Source organism: Balaenoptera borealis, assembly GCF_965194805.1.
Source record: "Balaenoptera borealis genome assembly, chromosome: 13".
Lineage (NCBI taxonomy): Eukaryota > Metazoa > Chordata > Mammalia > Artiodactyla > Balaenopteridae > Balaenoptera > Balaenoptera borealis.
Genome location: NC_138870.1, coordinates 52,403,020 through 52,425,978, shown reverse-complemented (window position 1 = coordinate 52,425,978; position 22,959 = coordinate 52,403,020). Strand labels below are relative to the sequence as shown.

Sequence of the window (22,959 nt, the reverse complement as noted above, 5' to 3'; positions counted from 1 at the left end):
CCTTTCTAAACCCATTTCCCCTCTGTAATACAGTAGAACCTATCCTCACAGAAATGTTGTGAGGAATGAGATTAATATTCTAGCATAATACCCTGCACATTGTGGTCATTCACTAAATCTTAGTTCCCTTAACAAATGTTAAGGATTTTTTTTTTTTAATGGACTAACTTTGCAATTTATAGTCCTGAGAGGTTGGTATTAATATCTTTATTTTACAGATGACAAAACTGACACTTAACCAACTACTAACTGGCAGAATACACATTCATTACTTCCCAATAATCCATGACTTCACAAAACTGGTGATTTATGTCAGCCTGCAATGATTTAGGTGGATTCCATAAGTGCTTTGCAATTTAATTCATCATAGAATATTTACCACATTTTCCCCTCATAAAGCTTAATGTTCTATATCACATTCTTAACCATTCTCCCGTTTACATTTACCACAATTGTAGGAGTAAACATTTCTAGTAGAAGTCAGCTTCTTCAAAAGTGCTTCAATACTTATTAACATTAAAAAAAAAATCATTGAAATAACATACCTGTAAATGAAGATGACTGAGAATGTATTGATCCCTTATTAAGCATAGTCATTATCTGACCAACAAATTCCTTAGGAATAAAATTGGCATAAGGTAGTATCTCAGTGCTGATAAGCTGAACTACCTAAAACAAAAGATGCAAATTCAAAGGTATTTTTTTTTCTTTAAAGAGACTAACTCAAATGATAATTTCTAGAGTAAAATTTAAATCTTATTTTAAAAGAAAATCAGTTAAAGAATCTTTCTTAATAGAAGTATACAACCATTTTAAGGATAGTCTGTTTCCCTCATCTGTCTTAGTAAGTAACTTTATTACAAAATAGTCAATACTATAAACTATTTACTATACAATAACTTCAATAAATTTTGATCTGCAACATGATAAGTGCAAAGAGCGCTCTGGAGAAAAAAATCAGCATATGAAATGTATCCATGTTAGAATAAAATATCTAAAACAGGATTAAGAACATGATTTAAATCTCCTTTTAGAACCATAAAAATGAGCCATTAAGAAGTAAAGTTATATTCATTTTTGTTAAATAGCTTATTTCTAACATACAATGTGTTATTTTGCCTTTTGAAGAGAAAGAAGAAAAGTTTGAAGAAGAGTTTGCAAGAGTTAGCATAGCAATGGGACAAAAGGCAATATTTTGCATCTATATATCGATATGATGCCTATGCTTTCTATGTAATTTATTTGATTTATTTAAAAGTTCCCTTATCCCACTTAAAGGGAAAAAATAACCCCCCCCAACAAAAAAAATCCATAACCAAAAACTACTTCTTTAAATTCCATTTATAATCAGCAAAATATATTCTTTAAAAAAAATTCATTATTTGCTTCTACATCTGGTTAAAAACAGAAAAATCTGAGCAACTTACTGATTAATTTAAATACAAACATCTGATTTGTCAAACTATAAAGTAAGCTCTCAAATACATGCTCACTGACTGATGGATTTATTTTACTAAATCAACTGCTTTTTAAAATTATTAAATGGACACAACTAAGTATCTGGACAACATGCACATAGCACAAAGCTAACAAATGTAAGAAAGTAATTTTATAAATGTCAGTGCTTTAAAAATTAAACTTTAACCTTTGTGTTTTAATGCTTTTAGGTTCAAGCTCAACCTATCACTTTACTTTTTTTTTTTTTTTTTTTTTAGCAATTTTACAGTTTCAACATTTCTACTATTTGGTTTTCATAAATGGTCACAGGAAAATGTTTTAAATAGCTTCCTCACCTCAACATCAATACTTTCATTTCTTTGAAATTCTTGAATAGAGAGGTTATCTGGAGGTATGCTAAAAAATAAATAAATAAAAGACTTGATTTTTAAAGGTAAAATATTTCCTTAAAATACAAACAGAAAATAAACAAACAGAATTCGAGTATCAAAAGAATATATTTTCTCACCCAAGTTAGAACATTATCATTTATTTAAAAGAACAGTATTTTTAATTAATTAGTATAAATGACTAAGCTAATTACAAACATGAAATTCTAGCTACAAAAATACTTAGTCCAATCTTGAACTAAATAAAATCTGTAGAACAAAACTTCTTTTAATACTATGAATGAAAAACAAAGAAAAGTAAAGATACTATCATCTGGAGTTACAGCAAAAATTACCACTGTGCCAAAAACTGAATTCACTTATATTGCCAGTGACAAAAACTGAATTCACTTATATTGCCAGTGATTTCAGAGAGAGTTAAAAGAGCCTTGGTCAAGATGCTGAATTATTCACTCAGCGACAGCCCATTGATCATTAATTTGTAATAAAGACAATATACTAAATATCTTTACAGTAAAAGATAGAGAACATATGGAAAGAAGTGGACTGACTCAGACTTTCTAAAACAAAACAGTGTTCCAACAAGATCAGAATAAATCAACAGTTCCGAGGGAACCAAAGCTAATTCTAGACCCTGTGGCTCTGAATAAGAATGAGCAGTATAGTTCTATTAAACTTATGAAACAATGAAATATTAAGCACTTAAAAACAGCTGAGAATAGGATGGTAATGATTGTAACAATAATAATGACAGCAAAAATTAGAGAGCCAGCCACTGTATTAAGAGCTTTATTTACATTATCTCCTATGTTCCACAGTAACCACATGTATTATCATGTAATTGACAGAAGAGGAAAGCTGAAGCTTCGAATGGCTAGTAATATGACCAAGAACACATCATAAATAAATGACAAGCCCACAATCTGAACCTAGATTTATATGATATTTGAGCCTAAGTTCTTCTCTTTTATAAAAGTTATAAATGTAAAAATAGTATTATCATATTTAGATTTAGAGGTACAGTATAGAGTTTTGTATCTAGAGCTATTTTTGCTCTATTTGGTATTATTTGGTTTATCTAATCACAGGTATTAAAATATACACACACACAAAGACAAATACCAACTGGCTAACTATTGTACTAATAAAAAAAAAGCTTATCAGGAACATACAGTATTAATATTATTGGCATCACATATCAGAAACACTGAACCTTATTTTTTTTTTTTGAGACTTCCATTTTTTTTTAATAGATCTCATTTATTTATTTGTTCATTTTTGGCTGTGTTGGGTCTTCATTGCTGCACGCGGGCCTTCTCTAGTTGTGGCGTGTGGGGGCTACTCTTCATTGCAGTGCGCGGGCTTCTCATTTCAGTGGCTTCTCTTGTTGCGGAGCATGGGCTCTAGGCGCACGAGCTTCAGTAGTTGTGGCTCACGGGCTCTAGAGCGCAGGCTCAGTAGTTGTGGCACACAGGTTTAGTTGCTCCACGGCCTGCGGAATCTTCCTGGACCAGGGCTCAAACCCGTTTTCCCCTGCATTGGCAGGCGGATTCTTAACCACTGTGCCACCAGGGAAGCCCCTGAACTGTAGTTTTAAAATATCTTATAATGAGGGAAGAGAGTAGCATACAAAGCTGAAAGGTTCACTCTTCCTAATCCTAATGATCAATAAAATCAGGAATTTATTCAATTGTGCACAGGTTGAATATTCTGATCTCAGAACTCACACTAATGTTTATTTAATTTATAGTTAGTATCCTTTCTAGATACTGTGAGCATATCAAAAAACATTGGTTGAGCTTTTAAAAACACAGATGATTAACAGAATTTACCTATAAATTATAAAGGGAGATAGTCAATATTGCAGGTACAAATGGGCCATATAAGATCTGTATAGTCTCTAAGTTTGAGGAGTACAGTAGTTAGTAATTTTAAAAAGTTTTTTTTCATGAATCTTTATTGAAAGAAAAGAGGCTTCAAACTGATAAAGTATTATGTGTATTTTTCATCAGTTCTCTCTGAATGGTACATTAAAATTATTTTTTGAGATATAATTCATACACCATAAAATTCACCCTTTTAAATTGCGTAATTCAGCTTTTTAGTATATTCACAAAGTTGTGCAATGGTCACCTCTTTTACTTCTAGAACATTTTCATCACCTCCAAAAGAAACTCTGTATCCATTAGTAGTCACTCCCCATTCTACCCTCCTCCCAACTCTGATAACCATTAATCTATTTTCTATCTCTACTGATTTGCCTATTCTGGATATATCACATAAATGAGATCACATAATATATGGTCTTTTGTGTCTGGGTTCTTTCACTTAGCATAATGTTTTCAAGATTCATCTGTGTTGTAACATGCATCAGTATTTCATTCCTTTTTATGGCTGAATATTCCACTGTATGGATGTACATATCACATTTAATTTATCTATTCATCAGTTGAACATTTGGATTGTTTTCATTTTTTGGCTGTTGTAATGCTGCTATAAACATTAGTGTACAAGTTTTTGTGTGAACACATTCATTTCAATTCTTTTGGGTAGTACTTAGTGATTTTTAACTGAAGGTCAACAGACCATTAATTGTCTGAATTCCCACTAGCCCACGTGTCTTCTAGAGGACAAGTACCATGTTTTGGTACTCAAAGGGTGGCTGAATGAATTCCTAACAGACTTTAGGTGTCCACCAGGTTACAGCCCTTATGTTTCTCATTTTTAATTGTTTTTCTTTCACTCATTTAAACAATTCATTCACTTATGATAGTCCTCAGTGATGTCCAAAGCCTCTCGTTTCTTCTAGTTGATTTTGGTTTTATTTGTTTTGTTTGTTACTGTACTGTTACTGTATGAAAGCAGCTTGCAGACCATAAACAGTTGGGAAACATCACAGAGAAAGGCATGGTTGTTCACACAGTCTTTGAGTATCAGTAATTAGGTTAAAAAACTTATAAAATGTTCCAATATAAAAGATACTCAAATATTCATATTATCTAAAAACCTAAGTCATGCTATTCCAATCAACATCCCAAAACACTCTTCCTACTGTTCAAATACTACTACTGATGGATTTCAATTATAGAACATTGTGTATATGTGCCATAAAATAAAATTTAAAATCTAACAGTTTGTGATTATCCAAAGTAATCAATTATTTGGAAAACAAAAACAAAGGCAAAATCTTCTCATGAAACTGTGAAAATGTGCATGGTTTTTAAGTTCTCTTAGTGAGCACTGCATTTTTATCATCAACTAACTAATAAAAGCTTTCACTTTGAGCCTTAAGGTATTTTTTGGACTAGGAAATAAAAACTAAATTGGCTTTATCCATGTAACCTATTCAATTAAAAACACTGATTAAAACATTAAGTCAAAATACATAAAATAATTGTGGACTTTTACAACTAGTCAAATCAATTAATTCAGTCTTACAATTAAGGACAATGATGCCAAATGAGAGGAAATGACCAGTTCAAGGTGAACAGAAAGTAGGTGGCAGAGTCAAGAGTAGGCCACAGGTCTCCTGACTCTCAATACAGGGTATCTTTCTATTACTTCATGTAGTAGAAGGCTTAAATGTGTAACTAGAATAACCACAACTTAGAACACTGATTCTGTGTTACTTAGTACCAGAATTCAGTACCTTTATTTTTTTTCTAGCCATTTAAAAAAACCCCAAATTTAGGGGTAAACTTCCTAGTCCCAGTTATTTAGAGTTTTGGTCTTTAAGTTTTTAGTTTAAAATATAGCTGTTTCATGGTAAAGGATATGGATAATGTCAGTTTCTCTTAAGTGAAAGAAATAATGATTATGAGGATAATAGTAGGAGCAAGCATTTTAACAGAAGCACTTACATTCCAGGAACTATTCTAAACATTCATTTAAATGACTTAATCCTCACAATAACCCTATGAGTTAGGTAGCATTACTATTCCTATTTAGCAGATGAGGAAAATGAGTCACTGAAAGATAAATAACTTGTACAAAATATCACAGTTACAAAGCTGTACAGTTGGGATTTGAATCCAGGTAATCTGGCTCCTGAGTCAATGCTCTTATCCTCTATGTTAACTGTTTCTTAAACTGTGTGATTTTTCAACATACTCAATATACTCAAACCTTTAATGTAAGTAGGGCCTCCAACAGGCAAAATACTGTAATGAAATTATACTACAACTGCATGAATACAAAAATTACATAAAATGTTAATTACCTATTATTAGGCCTTTGTTTCTCTACCTACTTTCCTGTACACAAAGAAAGTACTTAAGAAACTGAATTTAATAAAATAAGAACAAAGCTTGCAAAATGAAGAATGTTCAATAAGAAACGTGAGAATAAGAAAGATGGTGGAAAGACTCAGTCATAGGAAAAGAAATTCTTAAAGAAGTTTTACTCATTTCAAAAAAAATGATCTAAGCTCATTCAACTTATTAATAGGGCAACATACATACACAGACAGAAGATTGAGAAAGAAAAAGAAAAGTTTAAATTTCTAAATCTGTTTGCCTCATACAAATTAACGTAGTGACTTAGGCAACAGAGTCCACAAAGGAACTCAAATACCCAGGGTTATTTTAAAAATGAAAACATAATTTGCTTAAACATGCTTTGTGAGTCACTATGATTTTCCTGCATACATTCAATACAAAGAATATGCTTGCATTGGTATTAATAAGATTTCTAGAGTTGAGAAATATATAAGAAAGCAAAACAAAGTCTGACCAGTTATGGAAACAGAAATTACAATCACATGTCATTACTTCCAATTCTAAAATATCAGATAAGCCTTTACAGAGAAAAATGAAAGTTAACCTTCTGCACTCTACAACTTTTCTTAATAACTAAACCACATTAGAAAGATAGAAACTCTTCAGTTAAATCCTTCTGTTGTAGACTCATCTGATCATTATCAATATGCCAATGTAGGTTTTCCTTCAAGTACATGAAATTTATAATTTAAATGGTTTCAAACTAATAATTTTTAATGATTAAATAGCAGTGCATGACACATTCGTCATTCTATAGTTTTAAAAAATGATTAATGGATTAAAAAAACAGAAAAACTTTTGTTGTCACAGAATTTCACCACTATAGCACAAAGGAAAATTAGATTGTAGGAGTACTGAAGACTACCTACCTATCACAGCTATTACGGATAAGTCCACCTTTAGTAAAATGGCACATTTGAGATTCGTGCTGCCAAACAGAACTCCCTGTGATGATGGGAATGTTCAGTGGTCTGCAGTGCCCACTAGAGCAACCACTAGCCACACACGGCAATGGTGAAACGCGGCGAGTGGGGATGAAGAACTGAGTTGTTAATGTGACTCAGTTAATTGAAAATGTAAGTTAAGGGTAGCTAGTGACTGCTGTATTAGACAGTACAGCTCTAGACAGACTGCAGCAGACTCCTCGTTCAAAAAATTCCGTATTCTAATTACCCTATTCTCATTCAGTGAGGGGTCAAAACAGCATCCTTAAGATACACCCCCAGTTGGAGAGTATACAATGAAAATTCCATTCTTCTTTGCAAAACTTAAACATCTTAAAGAGCTGTTCATTATTACCAATGATCTTATTTATTCTCAAAAAACCTCATTTTCTGAAGTTGTTTTTCTCCTGTAATGCTAAATGGGCATCAGATTTTTTAAATGGATCTTCTTAACTTCATCAAATTAAAACCATGGCTCCTTAATTATGATGCATTCATGTGACCTTATATATAGACCCCTGTCTTACAACCAAAACACTATATGAAGAGCAAAAATCTCCACTGCTCACAGATAATGTACCCAGTGGATAAATGCCTAATCCACTTCTTCTTTGTATACAATCTAGCAATCTTAAGAGTCAATTACTTTGTTAATGAATAATGAGAAATACTGTTTTAGAGCAATTACAGGTATAATGTGTACTTCTTGAAAGACTGTCTTAACTGTAAAAATGAATAAGCTGACCTTTTCGTAAAGAGAAAGTCTTCAAAAGTGTTGGCTAGTTCTGGCCACATACTGTCAAATTTTCCAGAAGAAGCATGCTGCCGGGCAACAGGTAGCCCAATAGAAAGAACTTTGAGGAGGGAAGATACTGCTAGCTTCCATGTGCTTTCAGAAGGGCAGGAATACTTCAAACTGAGAGGAACCCTAAGAGTCTGTGAAAATAAAGACAGTTTAAGATAAGTACTAATTAAAACAAACACACACAGCTTTAATTACTTTAAAAAAGACTATAGCTGAGAGCAAAAAATAATAACATAGGTATTTTCATTTTAAATAGGATGTTATTTTCTAGAAAGACCAATTCTCAGACATGTTCCTCAAATCACACTGCCTAGAAAGATACACTTTTTTTTTTTTTTTTTGGCCACACCCCGAGGCATATGGGATCTTAGCTCCCTGACCAGGGATAGAACCCGCACCCTCAGCACTGAAAGCACAGAGTCCTAACCACTGGACCGCCAAGGAATTCCCTAGAAAGATATACTTTTAAGTCCTATGTCCATTTTATAAACAATGACCCTGAATAAGGATTGAATAACCTTTTTGAACCTCGGTTTCACATCATAAAAAATAGGGATGTTTTCTGAAAAGTTAAGAGTAAGAAACTTACAATTTTGCAGCTTCTCCAACTTGATGTTATAAAATTAGAGCATTCTGCCATAGTTCTCCTGGCAGAAAATAATTTGACTGATGGGGTTTCTCCCATCCAAGAGAGATCAATACTGCTTGTATTTTTTCACTAATGGTTAGGTAAACATGGCCTAGAGTATCATTACTTTGAAGTCTTATACTTTATCTTTAAAATTCTTTGAATTTTATATTCTACACTAACATTTTAATGTATTTTTTTCCTTTTCCAAATATTTGAGAAAAATTGATAATTCAAGAACTTGGTTTATTTTATCTTTAACGCTTGAGGACACAGCACAGCATTTGAACTATGTCTAGTGACTAAAATATTGAGACTTACTTTTTAATTGGTCAACTTCTGAGACAGGTTGCTGTTAATCATTAAAGAACTAATTCAGTGGTTCAGAATGAATTTCTCTGGTCATAGTACTATCCAACAACTAGAAGACTAGACTGACCAAACTATCACAGTGAGTTATCCCAGAGCACCATCAATAAATAGTTTCAGCATATCGTCTGATAATGTGCATTAGACTGAAAATTCAGCTTTTATATAAAAATTCTAGTCTGAGAAAGATAAAGAGTAGAAGAGATATATTTTCATATTTTAATGTTACGGAGTGAACATAAAACCTGATTTCATCATCCTCCACACAAATGATTACTGAATACTCACACAGTGAACATGTGAACCATTACATATTAGCATGAAACGGGCCTCTACTAACAGATAATTAGCCTACCCAGAATCTATTTATCCCTTTCCCCTCCCCACATCCAGTTGGAAATTAGGGTAAAGAGATGATTAGTTTATTAAGCCAATTAATCTACTCCATTTCTCTGGCCATAATCACTGGTTCAAGACTGGGCATGGGACTAAAGCCAATTCACTTAATTTTAGTAACTTAAGAAGAATCTGATACCCCCCCCTCCCGCACACACACACACACCTGCTACTGACATATAATCCCCTTATTAGCCTACAACTATGAGGGGAAACATAGTTAGGATGCAGTCAACCCCTTGGAAAGCAGAACAGGGAAAAAAATTTTGGATTTTGGTGATAGTACTGAACCACTGGATCAACCAACCCTAAAGCCCTCCATCTCTGCATTTTCCAACTAAGCCTGCCCCTTTATTGTTAAAGCTAGTCAGAGCCTGAATTTCTGTCATATGCAAACAAAAGAATACTAAATTATATACGAGCCACTCTGAATTAACATGTTACAACTCAAGATTAGATAAATGAAAAGTATGGTTTACTACTAGATTAATATTTTACCAATGTCAAGGGAATGTTAAGCACAGCAAATATATTTATACATTTATTTTTTAAAATATTTAAGCAACTAATACAGAGATTGGCATATAGTATATACTCAGTAAATGTATATGGAACTGGAAAATTCAGTTCTTGCTGTCACGAAGCTCACAATTTCTGAGGAAGGAAGAGCCTTGTCCAATTAACCACAATGCAATGTAGTAAGTGGCATCAATGAAGTGTTCCGGAGTACAGAAAACTGATTATTTAATTCCTTAAAAAATACAGACTGATTCATGTCACTCCTCCATGTTCAAACCTTCAATGGTTAAAGAATAAAATCTGATGCCTTATGATGGCTTGTAATACCCATAGCCACTTTTTCAGACCTATTCCAGGCCCTGCCACCTCCCTAAGTGGGATTTCTCAACACTGCTTTAAAAATATACCATGATCTTTTATATTGCTTAATTGATCTATATCTCCTTCTCCCTTTTTGCTGGTACTCCTTCTTCAAATGTTACTTCTGTTAATCCTTGCCAAGATTCCCTAGGCAGCGTAGTTATTTCCTAGTCTATTGAGGGAAGGGGGAACCTAACTTTTTATTCAACACTGACTACTTGGCAAGTATCATTAAATGCCATATCTCAATTGAATCTCTTAATGGTTAAGACATGAAATTTGTATTGGTATTACCCTTCTTTTTTTTTTTTTTTTAACGGTTAGGATGGTTGTCATTATTACTCTTTTGTAGAGTGACCAACTGCCCCCATCTACCCTGGACTGAGGGGTTTCCTTGAATGTGAGGCTTTTTTAGTTTTTTTTTTTTTTTTTTTTTAAACTGGGAGGTGAACAAGATCTAGGAGAATTTTTTATTTATTTATTTATTTATTGTTGGCTGTGTTGGGTCTTCGTTTCTGTGCGAGGGCTTTCTCTAGTTGCGGCAAGTGGTGGCCACTCCTCATCGCGGTGCACGGGCCTCTCACCATCGCGGCCTCACTTGTTGCGGGGCACAGGCTCCAGACGCGCAGGCTCAGCAGTTGTGGCTCACGGGCTTGGTTGCTCCGCGGCATGTGGGATCTTCCCAGACCAGGGCTCGAACCCGTGTCCCCTGCATTGGCAGGCAGACTCTCAACCACTGTGCCACCAGGGAAGCCCCTACCCTTCTTTTACAGATGACAAACACTCTCAGGCTCATTTGCCCCCAAATCATAGAGCATCCTGTCCTAAGAAACAGGATGCTTATTGTCTTATGTGTCAAAATTTAAGAATCATAAAAAATCTAATGTACTCTTACTTTAAAATATTTTTCATTAAAAAAACCTTCTCGTTTTAAAAAAGCGGCTTCCTAAATAATATCCATGAATGTTGGAGAAGAGTAATTATAAATAATAACAAATTATATTTTCCATTTATCTCAATATATGATAATATATTATTACCTAAAGAGAAATTTCAATAATACTGACATTATTAAATGAAAGTAGAGAAATTTAAAAAAAAAATACCTTAATAATATTCTGGAGTACTTTCTCATTCACCACTGCTTTGTGACAGGCTGTTTTTTGGTATAAATCCACAACTACTTCTAAAGACCTCTCAGCAAATGGTACATAATTCAAGGCTACCCATTCCGCCTAGAAAGTAATATTTTCACAGAGTTAAAATAAAAATGAGATTAAATGAAATCACATTGTTTTCAAAGCGAAAGCTTCTTTGTCTTAAAGTTTAGGCCTTGGTTTTAGGCCAGATTATATTACATGCAAAGTTTTCAAAGAGATACGTACTTCATGAAAGAATAATTTTCAGCCAGGCAAAAAGTAAAACTATCAGAAAAAGTACATAGAGCATTCTATCAAAAACTGGGAAAGATGTACTTTATTTGTTGCCAATAGGTTAGGACAATTTTAGGAAATTTAACTCACCGGTGCAAATAGTTGGATCTATTGTGATTCCATTGTGTTGCAAGACAAATAGAATGAGAAAAGTTAATACACATTAAAACTACGTTTCGGACCACGTAAAATTATAATTTTTATGTTGAGTGAACAAAATCAGCATGTGCATGCATTCAGAAATTTACTTTTCCCCTAAGCCAAAACAAAGTTAAAATTTGCCAGCTATGGCTATAAAAATCTTTTATGTAAAATCCAACTAAATTTCACACCAGTAGTAGACTTCTTATTTAGTACACACAGATTTCTTCATTTTGTATTGCAGATATCTTTTAGATAAGATTAGGCTTAGGGATTTAGAAGCCATTTTATAGTGGGGTGAGGACACAAAGGAAGGAACTTCGAAGAAAAAGTAACATGAAAGGCCAAACTTTCTGGAGACCCACTTGGGAAAAGAAAGTATAAACAAACAAACAAACAAAAGGAACACAGAAAAGGTCTTCCACATAGTGTTTCTTTTCAGCTTAAACTGTTAACATACACATGAAAGTTTATTTGTGAATGAAAATTTTCTGGGATAATCAAAGTCCACCTTAAGTGGAACTGACTATATTTATAAGCTATGAAATCTTACAGAGTAAATATAATTTATAGCAAATTACCTGATTATATTTTGCATTTGCAATGTGTTTTGTTTCTAGCTGTCCATACTGTGGAGGTTTACAGGAAAATTCTACAAATGCCAATAACTGGTCAAATATAGCTGGATACATTATCTGCATGTTTTCCGGTCCTATACAGATGGCCTATAAAAACAATATATGAACAGTAGAATGCATAATCTGAACTCCATTAAGTTCTTTACTGTATATGCTTTTGTTTAACCAAAGAATCGAAAAGACTGTCCTATTTTATGTTAAGTATTATACAATTTTTTATAAGCCCTGAAGGACATTTAAGCTATTTTAAACTATTATTGAATAAAGTGTAGGCTAAATGTATTAATCAGCTAAAAAACGTTTTTTAATTAAAAGTGTGGCTTATTACTTAGCAGACTAAACAAAGGGCAAGCACTTAAAGAGAAATCCCAGGCAGTTCTGAGGTTCCACAATCTGATCATTTGTTCAGTAATATACGCATCAGACCATTTACAATGCTTCACTGACTAAGATGATATTGACTTCTACTTAAGTGATGGCATTAATTTATTGAAATGACAGCTGATTCCTGCATCATGCCTGGTCCACAGACTTTAACAAATAATCATGTTCATTACAGTCAGGAAAATAAGTTATGAATAAAAATTTGTTTCTAAAAGAAATGTATACAGTATATTAATTTTTAACAGGGCAGAGTATATTTAGTGTCTAATGTATCTAAATATATAGACTTGATTTAAAACAAGAAAATTTTAATAGAAATTAAACTTAATACTACAAATAATTTCATAAAACAAAGAATACATATTCTGACACTGCAGATTTTAATTATTTCAAATACATTGAAAGTACTTAAAAATAAATCTTATGTTTTTATTTTCTCTAGCAACAAATGTGTTTTCTCCTCCCATCCTTTCATATTTTCCTGTTTTAGTGTTCGTTTTTCTCTGTGCGAAAAATATTTAATGATATGTTATGGAGTATCTAAAATATATTTGTGCTTTACAAAACAAAAAGCATGATCATTCTACACTTGAGGTACCCTCAAAATACAAAATCAAAATTCAAAGCATTTCAAAATTTTAAGGAATTTCTTTAAAAAGATGTGCACAACATTTATATTTTCATGCAATCATGGCTTTTATAACCTGTCAGATAAAAGACTAGCTTTATTTTCCCTCAGAGAAGAGGTAGCCATTTAGCTTTAACTGGTGTTTTAGATAAAATTATCCTGAGGTACAAAGTAGAAAAGCAAAGTGCTGCCCATTAGTACATTAGATTATCCTATAATTACAATGTGAAAGTAGAACAAAGATATCTAATACCATCTTTCCCTACTTGGTTACTTTTCTCAGAAACAGTGAATCATGAACTTGCAAGGTATACAGCCTAAAAAAATTCTCTCTACTAACTACTTCTAATAGTTTCACGGTCTTCTTTATTAACCCCTTGCTGAGTCTTAACTCTTACAAGTAAACAAGTAGTAATTACGTGGAAAAGATATAATTACCCTAAATGAATTCTTTTATTTTCAGTGACAAAGGAAGGGAGGGAGGGAGGGAGGGAAAAGTCTGTGTGGAGACCTTAGAACACTAAGTATCAAAATTTTTCTGAAAATACCTTAGCAACAAATAATGACCTGGACTATATGTTTTGATTTTCAGTGATCCTTTATTAAAAAAAAAAAAAAACCTAATAGTGTTACAGTTGAATTCTGGAATCTTAAAATGCATAATATGGAACCAACTCTTTTTTTTTTTTTTTTTTACAACAAACTTCCTCTAAGAAAAAGTTATTATTGGCTTTCTTCAGTATTCTGAAGTTTATCAGAAAAGCCTATATATAAATCTGGTAACAGATTTTAGTCCAAAAGCTAAGAATCAATAAGCAATCTGGACAACAGTTCCTATTAGTCCTTGAAAACTGTGTATGTGAAAAAAAGAAAAGAAACTGGACATCTAACCTCTGACATGGTACAAGCCTTCTCTTATTAAGTCATTTAAAATAATTCAATCCGTGTAGCAATAAATAAGATAGATGCAGTCTCCTGATCTCAGAACTCAGGGAAAGCAGATAATATTAATTCTCAGGTCCCCCATGTATGCCAAAATATCTTGGCCAAAAAAAAAAGTTAGCCTACATGACTAAATCATTTTGGTTGTGAACTAGGGATTTGAAAACCAAGGAAAAGACTATGACCCTGAAACCCTAAACAATGTAAAAGTAAACATGAAATTAGAAATGAGTTTTTCCTTTAGGAAGGAAAACAGCTTTTAATCAATAAAATGTTTTGCAGAATAGCTTATTAGTTTATGAATAAAGTCCCAAAGCAAGTAAATTTTGCTTGTGAAAAAATTTTCTGACACCTGTAGGGGGAAATATAAAAACACCCTTACTTGGAAAAAAAAAAAAGAAAGAAAAAATAAAAACACTCTTTACTAATAATGAAATATGTTTTCTGTTAGGAAATATTAAAGACCCCATATATTTGAATCACATTCAAGTATTATGAAACATCATTTAGATAATCACATAAGTAATAAACAATGGCTAGAGTGAAAATTAGTAATGCAAAATGATATCAATTTATATAAATAAAACTTCCTAAGTTTCCAACAATAAAACTTCCTAAGTTTCCAACTGAAGGTATATACTGCTTTAAAAGCCATTAAAAGTTCAAAGCTTAGAACAAATTCCTAGTAGTTGGGAAGAATGAGTCTATTTGTTTTCTTATTGCAAAAGCAGCAGGTTTTTTTGTAAATAAAATTATATACTTTTCTCCCTGGAAAAAAGTTTTGGGGGTTTGTTGTTTGCTTTTTGTTTACTATCCTCTACACATATATAAAAGCTTGAATTAAACATCTGAAAGTTCTAGATTATGGGTATCTCACAAGGCCTATGCTCTCTTTCTCTAATATATTAATTTTTCCATTCCCTCTAAGGCAGTGTATAAGCAACTTATGTTCACAGTCAGGGAGAAAAAAGTTATTATTGACAGGCTACTTTTCTTCCCCCACTGGAAATAAAAGCAGCTCTTTTGATTTCAATTATGGAAAACTGATATCCCTATAATAAAGTTTTTAAAATGCCAGATTCTCTTAGATTTTAAGTTTCTACACAATTTGTTTCTCTGCACAGTGTAACTAGGGGTAAAGAGATCAAGGAATTACTGCTCAGCTAGACTTCCTCCAGAGTCATTCAAGGCGTATTATGGTGTAGTAGAAACCACCATTCTTACTGTGAAAGTTTTCTTCAATCCAGTTGGATACAAGGCAATCATTTAATTAGAATACATGATCTTCAGTACACAAGTGGCTACTGATAACACATGTGTAATCAGATTCTAATACTTGCATTCTAATTTTGTTAGAATGTCATAGCTACTTTGTTGGGATTGCTGGCTCTTCAGGTGGCATTTTTTTTGTTTAGCATTTTGGTTGTTGTGAATTGTGCTAATAATTACCTTGACAGTTTAAAAAATTATTTGATTTTGATCTGGTCTTGCTTGCTAACTGGAATCTGCTCAATAATTTTTAGGTCTGTTTTAATATATATATACATATATATTTTGCAGTAACCAAACACACATAGGTTAAAATATATCTTTTTAAAATTTCTGTGAGAAAAATACTTTATAAATTTATTCTTACTCCTTTTTTAAAAAATATAGGCTTCCAACAATTCCAGAGCTAAATTTAAGTACAGATGAAAGAAACCAAAATATAATCCCATGGCTTATTAATTTTCTAATTATAGAAATACTTTACTAAAGTTGTCATTCCAAAAGTATATCCTCTTGTGAAGAGTTGTATGAACAAACCAAAAAAGCTGGTGAATAGAAGCAAGAGAATGCAGGCAGTTTCTTAAAGACTCTCAAAATAAACCTGAAATATCTTTTAAAATATATTAGAAAAATAAAAGTTTTAAAAATAACTGGATCTTTACAATCTTGAATTCATCCCAAAGTATACATACACAACAATCTTGATGATCCAGAATTTATCCCAAAAAATATATAGCAAAGTAAAAAAAGTTCCAGAGAACCATATGCAATATTGCTTAGACAGCCACTAAAATTCTATTACCTTTTGGAGAACATCTAGAGCTGTAAGTACAGCTTCCTGTAAACTTGTCAAAACTGCTTCAGTATAAGATGGAAGAATGAAAGGGGATGCATCTGAACTTATTGGGACTGAAATGGCACTGTGTAGTATGACTCCCAACTTCTGCAAATCATCCATGTTGAAACCAGTTTTTATGTGTTGGTAAAGAGCGGGAAATATCTGAATTAAAGCTGTAAGAAAAGGCTGGCTGGGAATGAAAGTTAGTTTATCAAAAGTAATGGGAGGCTTAGTGCTTTCAGATCCAACTCTATACCAGGTATTCCATGCAGCCCACCAGAGATTCAAATCTTCAAGCTCATCAGTAACTATGGGTGGCTCAGAGCTGCTGTATCTTCCAAGTCTTTCTCCAATGGAATCTGTTCTTACAAATGGCCTGTTCAGGCCAGGGCCTGATATGGACCCTAAAAGGACAGGCACAGGGACATGAACTGCAGGTGGTGTCTCAGGCTTATCTGAGTCTCTGACAGGGGTCACAATCTGTAAAATTTCCTGGAAGCTTTTCAGCGCAGCCAGAGATACTTCATTGTTTTTGCTGAGTGCTGCTGATTGTATATGGTCAAGAAGAACATCCCATGCTCTTGAAAAATCTCCTATATTAGGAAGAGGAAAAAAAAATTTATCACCATAAAAGTGATCAAATTTTCTCTTACTATTAGACACTTTAAAGTTTATTTGCTTTATTTTTCTGCTTAAATTCCTATAGAACTAGAAAAAATACGCTAAGGTACTAACAATGTGAATTAAAATCATTACAACCCAAAAATCCAGTAAAAACTTTTTGTCAGCTACAGGAACAAACAGCATCAAGAAGAGGATAATGAGTATATCAAACAAGGTTTTGGTCTTAAAAATAAAACTCTGTAAATGTATGTATACATGTTTCTATTCTAGTACTTTTGCCTAAGGAGAACAGAATAGAAACTTAAGAGGGTGAAAACAAAAACTTTTCAGTAACATCTTCAGTCTATCCACCTACCTTTATTAATGACTAAGTAAGACGTTCCCATTCTTAAGCATATTGGAAAAGTTATAACAGTATGATACATGTTTTTTTATCTGTCTAAATGTTTAAAATAAACTGTAAATCATACTCCATAAACATCTAAACTTTACACTTTGGTTTTCATATTTAAATAATTTTACAGTAGCAGAATTTTCTTAAACATTTTTCCCCCTATCAGTGAGTTGCCAGGAGAAAATGCACCATAAAGATTAGACTGTCCTTTTACAATGAGTCTAAATTTATTTCTCCCATGTAAAACCAAGTCGACTGATCTACCATCAGCAGAGCACGGGCTGAATGGTAGCTGTTGTTTCCACTAATCAATTCAATCTCTTGCTCTACTCCTGTGACCAACTAAGCACGTTTATAATGAGACTCTCTATGGCCAGGTGCGGTTTGTTCCTATAAAGCCCAGCAAAAAATGGTCTTGTTCCTACAGACATCTAGCCCAATGGCTTTGTTAGTAGCATGGATTATTACCCACCTATTTGTATTTAAATAATGCAAAAATCAGAGGAACTGACATTCTACAAAGGATAACATAAGTAGGCTATGAAATAGAGATAACTGAGGTTTAAAGAATTTCACTTCACAAAAGCTATCAAAGACTAGATGTTTTTTCAAGAAGGGATAAACCCATGTGACTGAGGAAGCATTCAGTTAATTGGAAAGCTGGAACTAAGTCTGGTATAAAACAGTAAGTACTGCTCTGCCTTTATAGGATAAATGATAACACTTGCCCAGTTATATGTCTCTTCCTCTCCATACTCTTTTTTTAAAAAAAATTGAAGTATAATTTACATACAATAAAAAACAGATTTTTCCGTAAGCTGTTCAAGGAGTTTTAAAAATTTTTGTCTAAAAACTATCAAAACAACAAAACAAAATACCTCTGCTTGTTGCCATTCCAGTCCAAAAGTCAGATGAAACATTACATTTCCCCACCAGAATGGTGACCAAGTCTCAGATTTAGAATATTCCATGCCATAGGAAGGAAAAAAACCTGCAATTCTTTCATTAATATATTCTATGTCTAGGAAGAAGTCTTCTTTCTAAAAGACTAGGTATAATTATATATTGCACATGGTTATGTTAAAAATATTAACTGCATTATTTAAAAATATTTTTAAAATTTTTTATACAATTTTTAAAGGTTACACTCTATTTACAATTATTACAAAATACTGGCTACATTCCAGTGTTGTAAAATACATCCTTGTAGCCTATCTTATACCCAGTAGTTTGCAGCTCCCAGTCCCCCACCCCTATATTGCCCCACTTCACCCCTGTCCCCACTGGTAACCACTAGTTCGTTCTCTGTATCTGTGAGTCTGCTTCTTTTTTGTTATATTCACTAGTTTGTTGTATTTTTTAGATTCTACATGGAAGTGATATCATACAGTATTTGTCTTTCTCTGTCTGACTCACTTCATTTAGCATAATGCCCTGCAAGTCTACCCATGTTGCTGCAAATGGCAAAATTTTCAAGTACAAGAAAAAAACTGCAAAAAACCACAAACATGTGGAGGCTAAACAATATGCTACTAAACAGCCAATGGATCACTGAAGAAATCAAAGAGGAAATCAAAAAATACCTACAGACAAATGAAAATGAAAATACAATGATCCAAAACCTTTGGGACGCCAGCAAAAGCAGTTCTAATAGGAAAGTTTATAGCAATACGAGCTTACTTCAGGAAATAAGAAAAATCTCAAATGAACAACCTAACTTTACACCTAAAGGAACTAGAGAAAAAAGAACAAAACCCAAAGTTAGTAGAAGGAAAGAAATCATAAAGATCAGAGCAGAAATAAATGAAATAGAGACTAAAAGAACAATAGAAAAGATCAATGAAACTAAAAGCTGCTTCTTTGAAAAGATAAACCAAATTGACAAACCTTCAGCCAGACTCATCAAGAAAAAAAGGGAGAGGGCCCAAATCAATAAAATCAGAAATGAAAAAGGAGCAGTCACAACTGACACCACAGAAATACAAAGAATCATAAGAGACTTCTATGAACAACTATACACCAATAAAATGGACAACCTAGAAGAAATGGACAAATTCTTTGAAAGAATCTCCCAAGACTGAACCAGGAAGAAACAGAAAATATGAACAATTATTGGTAATGAAATTGAATCAGTAATTTAAAAACTCCAACGAACAAAAGTCCAGGACCAGATGGCTTCACAGGTGAATTCTACCAAACATTTAGAGAAGAGTTAACACCTGTCCTTCTCAAACTACTCAAAAAAAAACTGCAGAGGAAGGAACACTTCTGAACCATTCTATGAGCATCACCCTGACACCATAATCTTATTCTAAAATGATAAAAACCATTTCCTAGTGTTCAAATTATAAAAAATCATCAAAGCTACATGAACTGCATCATGTCTTCATTTTTAAAAATCTAAATCTACCTATTAGTTCTTAGCTTTTAAGATAAAGTAACTATCACAGAGGTAGTAAAAATGATGCTTATTTGTCAAAACTCAGCAAATATACAGTTAAGATTGGCGCATTTCATTATATGTAAATTTTACATGAAAACAAAAAACTAAGATTTAAAATGTGCATGTATGTACATTATATATATGTATGTGTATATATAAAATAGAGAGAGCCCTAAAGTGCCCATGATGAACACCACACAAAAATGCCTATGAAAAGAGTAAATATGCTTATGCTTTAACATAATGAGGGGGGGGAAAAGCCAACCATAAAATAATAAATTAAAAAAATAATATGTACAACTTGTTCACAATTATGTACAAAAGTACTTCTGTTCACTTTTCTCAACCACTCCCATCCCTACCACTAGCATTGAAGGAAGGTATTATAATCTACACCAGAGTTTCTCAATCTCAATACTACTGACATTTTGGGTGGGATAATCCTTTGCTGTAGGGCCTGTCCTGTGCACTGTAAGATGTGTAGCAGCATCCCTGGCTGCTACTCCCCCCACAAGCCAGTAGTGCATGTCCTTCCCCAGTTGTGACAACCAAAACTGTCTCCAGACATTGTCAAATATCCTGTGGGGGGAGGGAGTAGGTTGGGCAAAATTGGCCCTGGTTGAGAGGCACTGATCTACACCACCAACAGTTTCCTCACCAGTCTAACAGTATCCTACCATTCTTCTTTGTGGACATTCCATTCCACACATACCATCTGAAGTGATATTTCTGAACTGCATATCTGATCATATCACATCATGGATTAAAGCCTTCCAGTGGTTTTCAGTGCTCTTAGAATGAAGTCTTAACTTTTGAACATAACCTACAAAGTGTTCCATGCTCTGGCCTCTCTCTACCTCTACATCCTCATGTGGAATCACACTTTTCCGTGTTCTCTTCATCCCAGACCTTCAAACATGCCGGCGTCCTCACCATCCCCATCTCCTCAATCTTCTCCCATCTCTTTTACACATTCTCTCTGCCTGTAAGGCTCTTCCCAGTTCCTCCTACCCTTGCCTGATGAACTACTACTCAGATAAAATACTGCTTTCTCAGGGAAGCCTATACATATCGCACTGGCCTGGTCAAATATCTATTATAAGCACACAATCTATTATACGCTCCTTTTAGCACTGATCATTGTAGAAATTTTGTATTTATTTATGCAATTATAGTTCTTCCCTCATACCCATGATATAGCAAGGACGGTAGCATTTGGCTCATCACTGTATCCCCTAGAGACTCACCCGCAGTAGGTGCACAGTACATTTTTTTTCAGTGAAATGAATGAAAACGTGCATATGCTCATGCACACACCACACATAACACAAAGACTGGCAGTTAAGATGGATTATTCTTGGAAAGTAGTATTGTATATGAACTTTAAAGAATCTCCTGTATTTTCCAAATTTCCTTTAACATTAATTATTTGTATACTCAGAAAAAAAAACTGTGTATCTACCTAAAGGTTGCAGTAAATATCTTCTAGTGTTGAAGATTCTTGCTACTCCAGCCAATGTTAAAACCCATGTCTCAGCCCACTGCTTCTCTGCTGTGTCCCTTGAATGATGAATGAGAATATTGCCACCTCCGGACTCAATCTTTTCTTTGTCTGCAGTGGTAGAAGACTCTCGAACTCGGTCCAATAGATGAAAGAGAACCTAAATATTTATAACAATGCATAAAAAAAGTATTGATAACACAGCTCAAGTAACAGCATAGAAAATTAGGCATTGTTACAAAGAATTACACCTGACATTCTGATCAATCCCCATATATTAGATGACACTGACCAACAGAGGTGTCCTTATATTAAGTTTATCCTTAAGGTCATGGAATATGAAAAATTAAAATAAATTGCATAGACTATTGTCTAAGACTTACTGAGCTGAGGCGCCAATGGAGCATCTAGGGGGTAACGTACAAGAAGGGAATGAAGCTAAGGAGAGGGATCCAGGCAAATATATAACTATGAGTGACATTTGGACAGAGGTTACTGCTGAAACTTCAGGACTGGATGAAGGTGCTTGAAAAACATCAAGCAGGAGGCCGTTGGGATTTGGGGAATGTTTACATTTAAAATGTAGAATCAGAGGAAGTAATAGGAGCCAAAAAAATAAAATAAAAATTGAACAGAGAAGCATACGCATGCTGTGGAACAGAAGCCAAAGGAAGAGAAATTTCAAGGAAAAAATAATCAGCAGTATTAAATGCTACAAAAAATGAGTAGGATAAGGATTGAGCATAGGGCAAGAGACTTGGCAATTAGAAGACTACCTGTAGAGCCTATGAACAATTTGTGTGGTTCTAAAAATATGGTCTCAGAACCATCAGCATCACCTGGGAGCTTCACAAACATGCAAATTCTCAGTCCCCGCACCAGGGGAAAGAAATCAGAAACTCTAGGGGGTTGGGGACAGTGGCTCAAGCAATTTGTTCTTTAATAAGTCCTCTAGGAGATTCTGTTACATGCTAATGTTTAAGATATTCTGAAGTAGAATAATCTGTATATGAAATTACAAGGGGGTAAGGGAATGCAGAGGAAGTGAGAAAGAAAAAAAATTATTGAGATTTAGGCAGCAAGATTAACAATGAAGCTGTCTGAAAAGAAAACAGGAATCAGAGAAAATATCAGTTTGTTTTTTAAAACAGTAAAGGACTCTTCAGCATGTTTGTGAACTGAGAAGCCAGGGGATAGAGTTGAAACAGAAGACACAAGAGGGGACTTCCCTGGTGGTCCAGTGGTTAAGACTACGCTCCCAATGCAGGGGGCCCGGGTTCGATCCCTGACATCCCTCATGCCGTGTGGTGCAGCTAGTAAAAAAAAAAACAAAGAAAACCAGAAGACATAGGAGTGGGGAGCAGGGCTTTTAATTATTTTTATTAGGGAACATACATTATCAATTTTTTAAGAAGACATTCTGGGGTCTTTTTATTAAACTGAAAACATTGTTAAATACAATGAAGGTTTACCATTTTGCCTACCATCAAACTTGCTGATTTCAAAAATTCACAAAAGCAATGAAAAGATTATAAATAGAATTTTATTAAAATGGAACAGATTAAACAAAAAACAGAGA

The 22,959-nt window shown here is 33.6% G+C and overlaps 1 protein-coding gene across 6 annotated transcripts in view; it reads right to left on the bottom strand.

Moving 5' to 3' along the window:
• Positions 1-22,959, bottom strand: part of MON2 (MON2 homolog, regulator of endosome-to-Golgi trafficking) — a 147,739-nt gene that overhangs the window by 39,120 nt on the left and 85,660 nt on the right. For 4 of the 6 annotated variants that reach the window (XM_082351172.1, XM_082351173.1, XM_082351176.1 and 1 more), the window contains 8 exons: positions 21,342-21,540; positions 16,383-17,011; positions 12,301-12,444; positions 11,669-11,686; positions 11,252-11,380; positions 7,814-8,004; positions 1,794-1,854; positions 546-669 (listed from right to left, as the gene is read on the bottom strand). In XM_082351172.1, the coding sequence (XP_082207298.1) occupies positions 546-669; positions 1,794-1,854; positions 7,814-8,004; positions 11,252-11,380; positions 11,669-11,686; positions 12,301-12,444; positions 16,383-17,011; positions 21,342-21,540 (1,495 nt within the window). The remainder of the gene's footprint in view (positions 1-545; positions 670-1,793; positions 1,855-7,813; positions 8,005-11,251; positions 11,381-11,668; positions 11,687-12,300; positions 12,445-16,382; positions 17,012-21,341; positions 21,541-22,959) is intronic. The other 2 variants (XM_082351174.1, XM_082351175.1) reach the window with 2 other exon arrangements.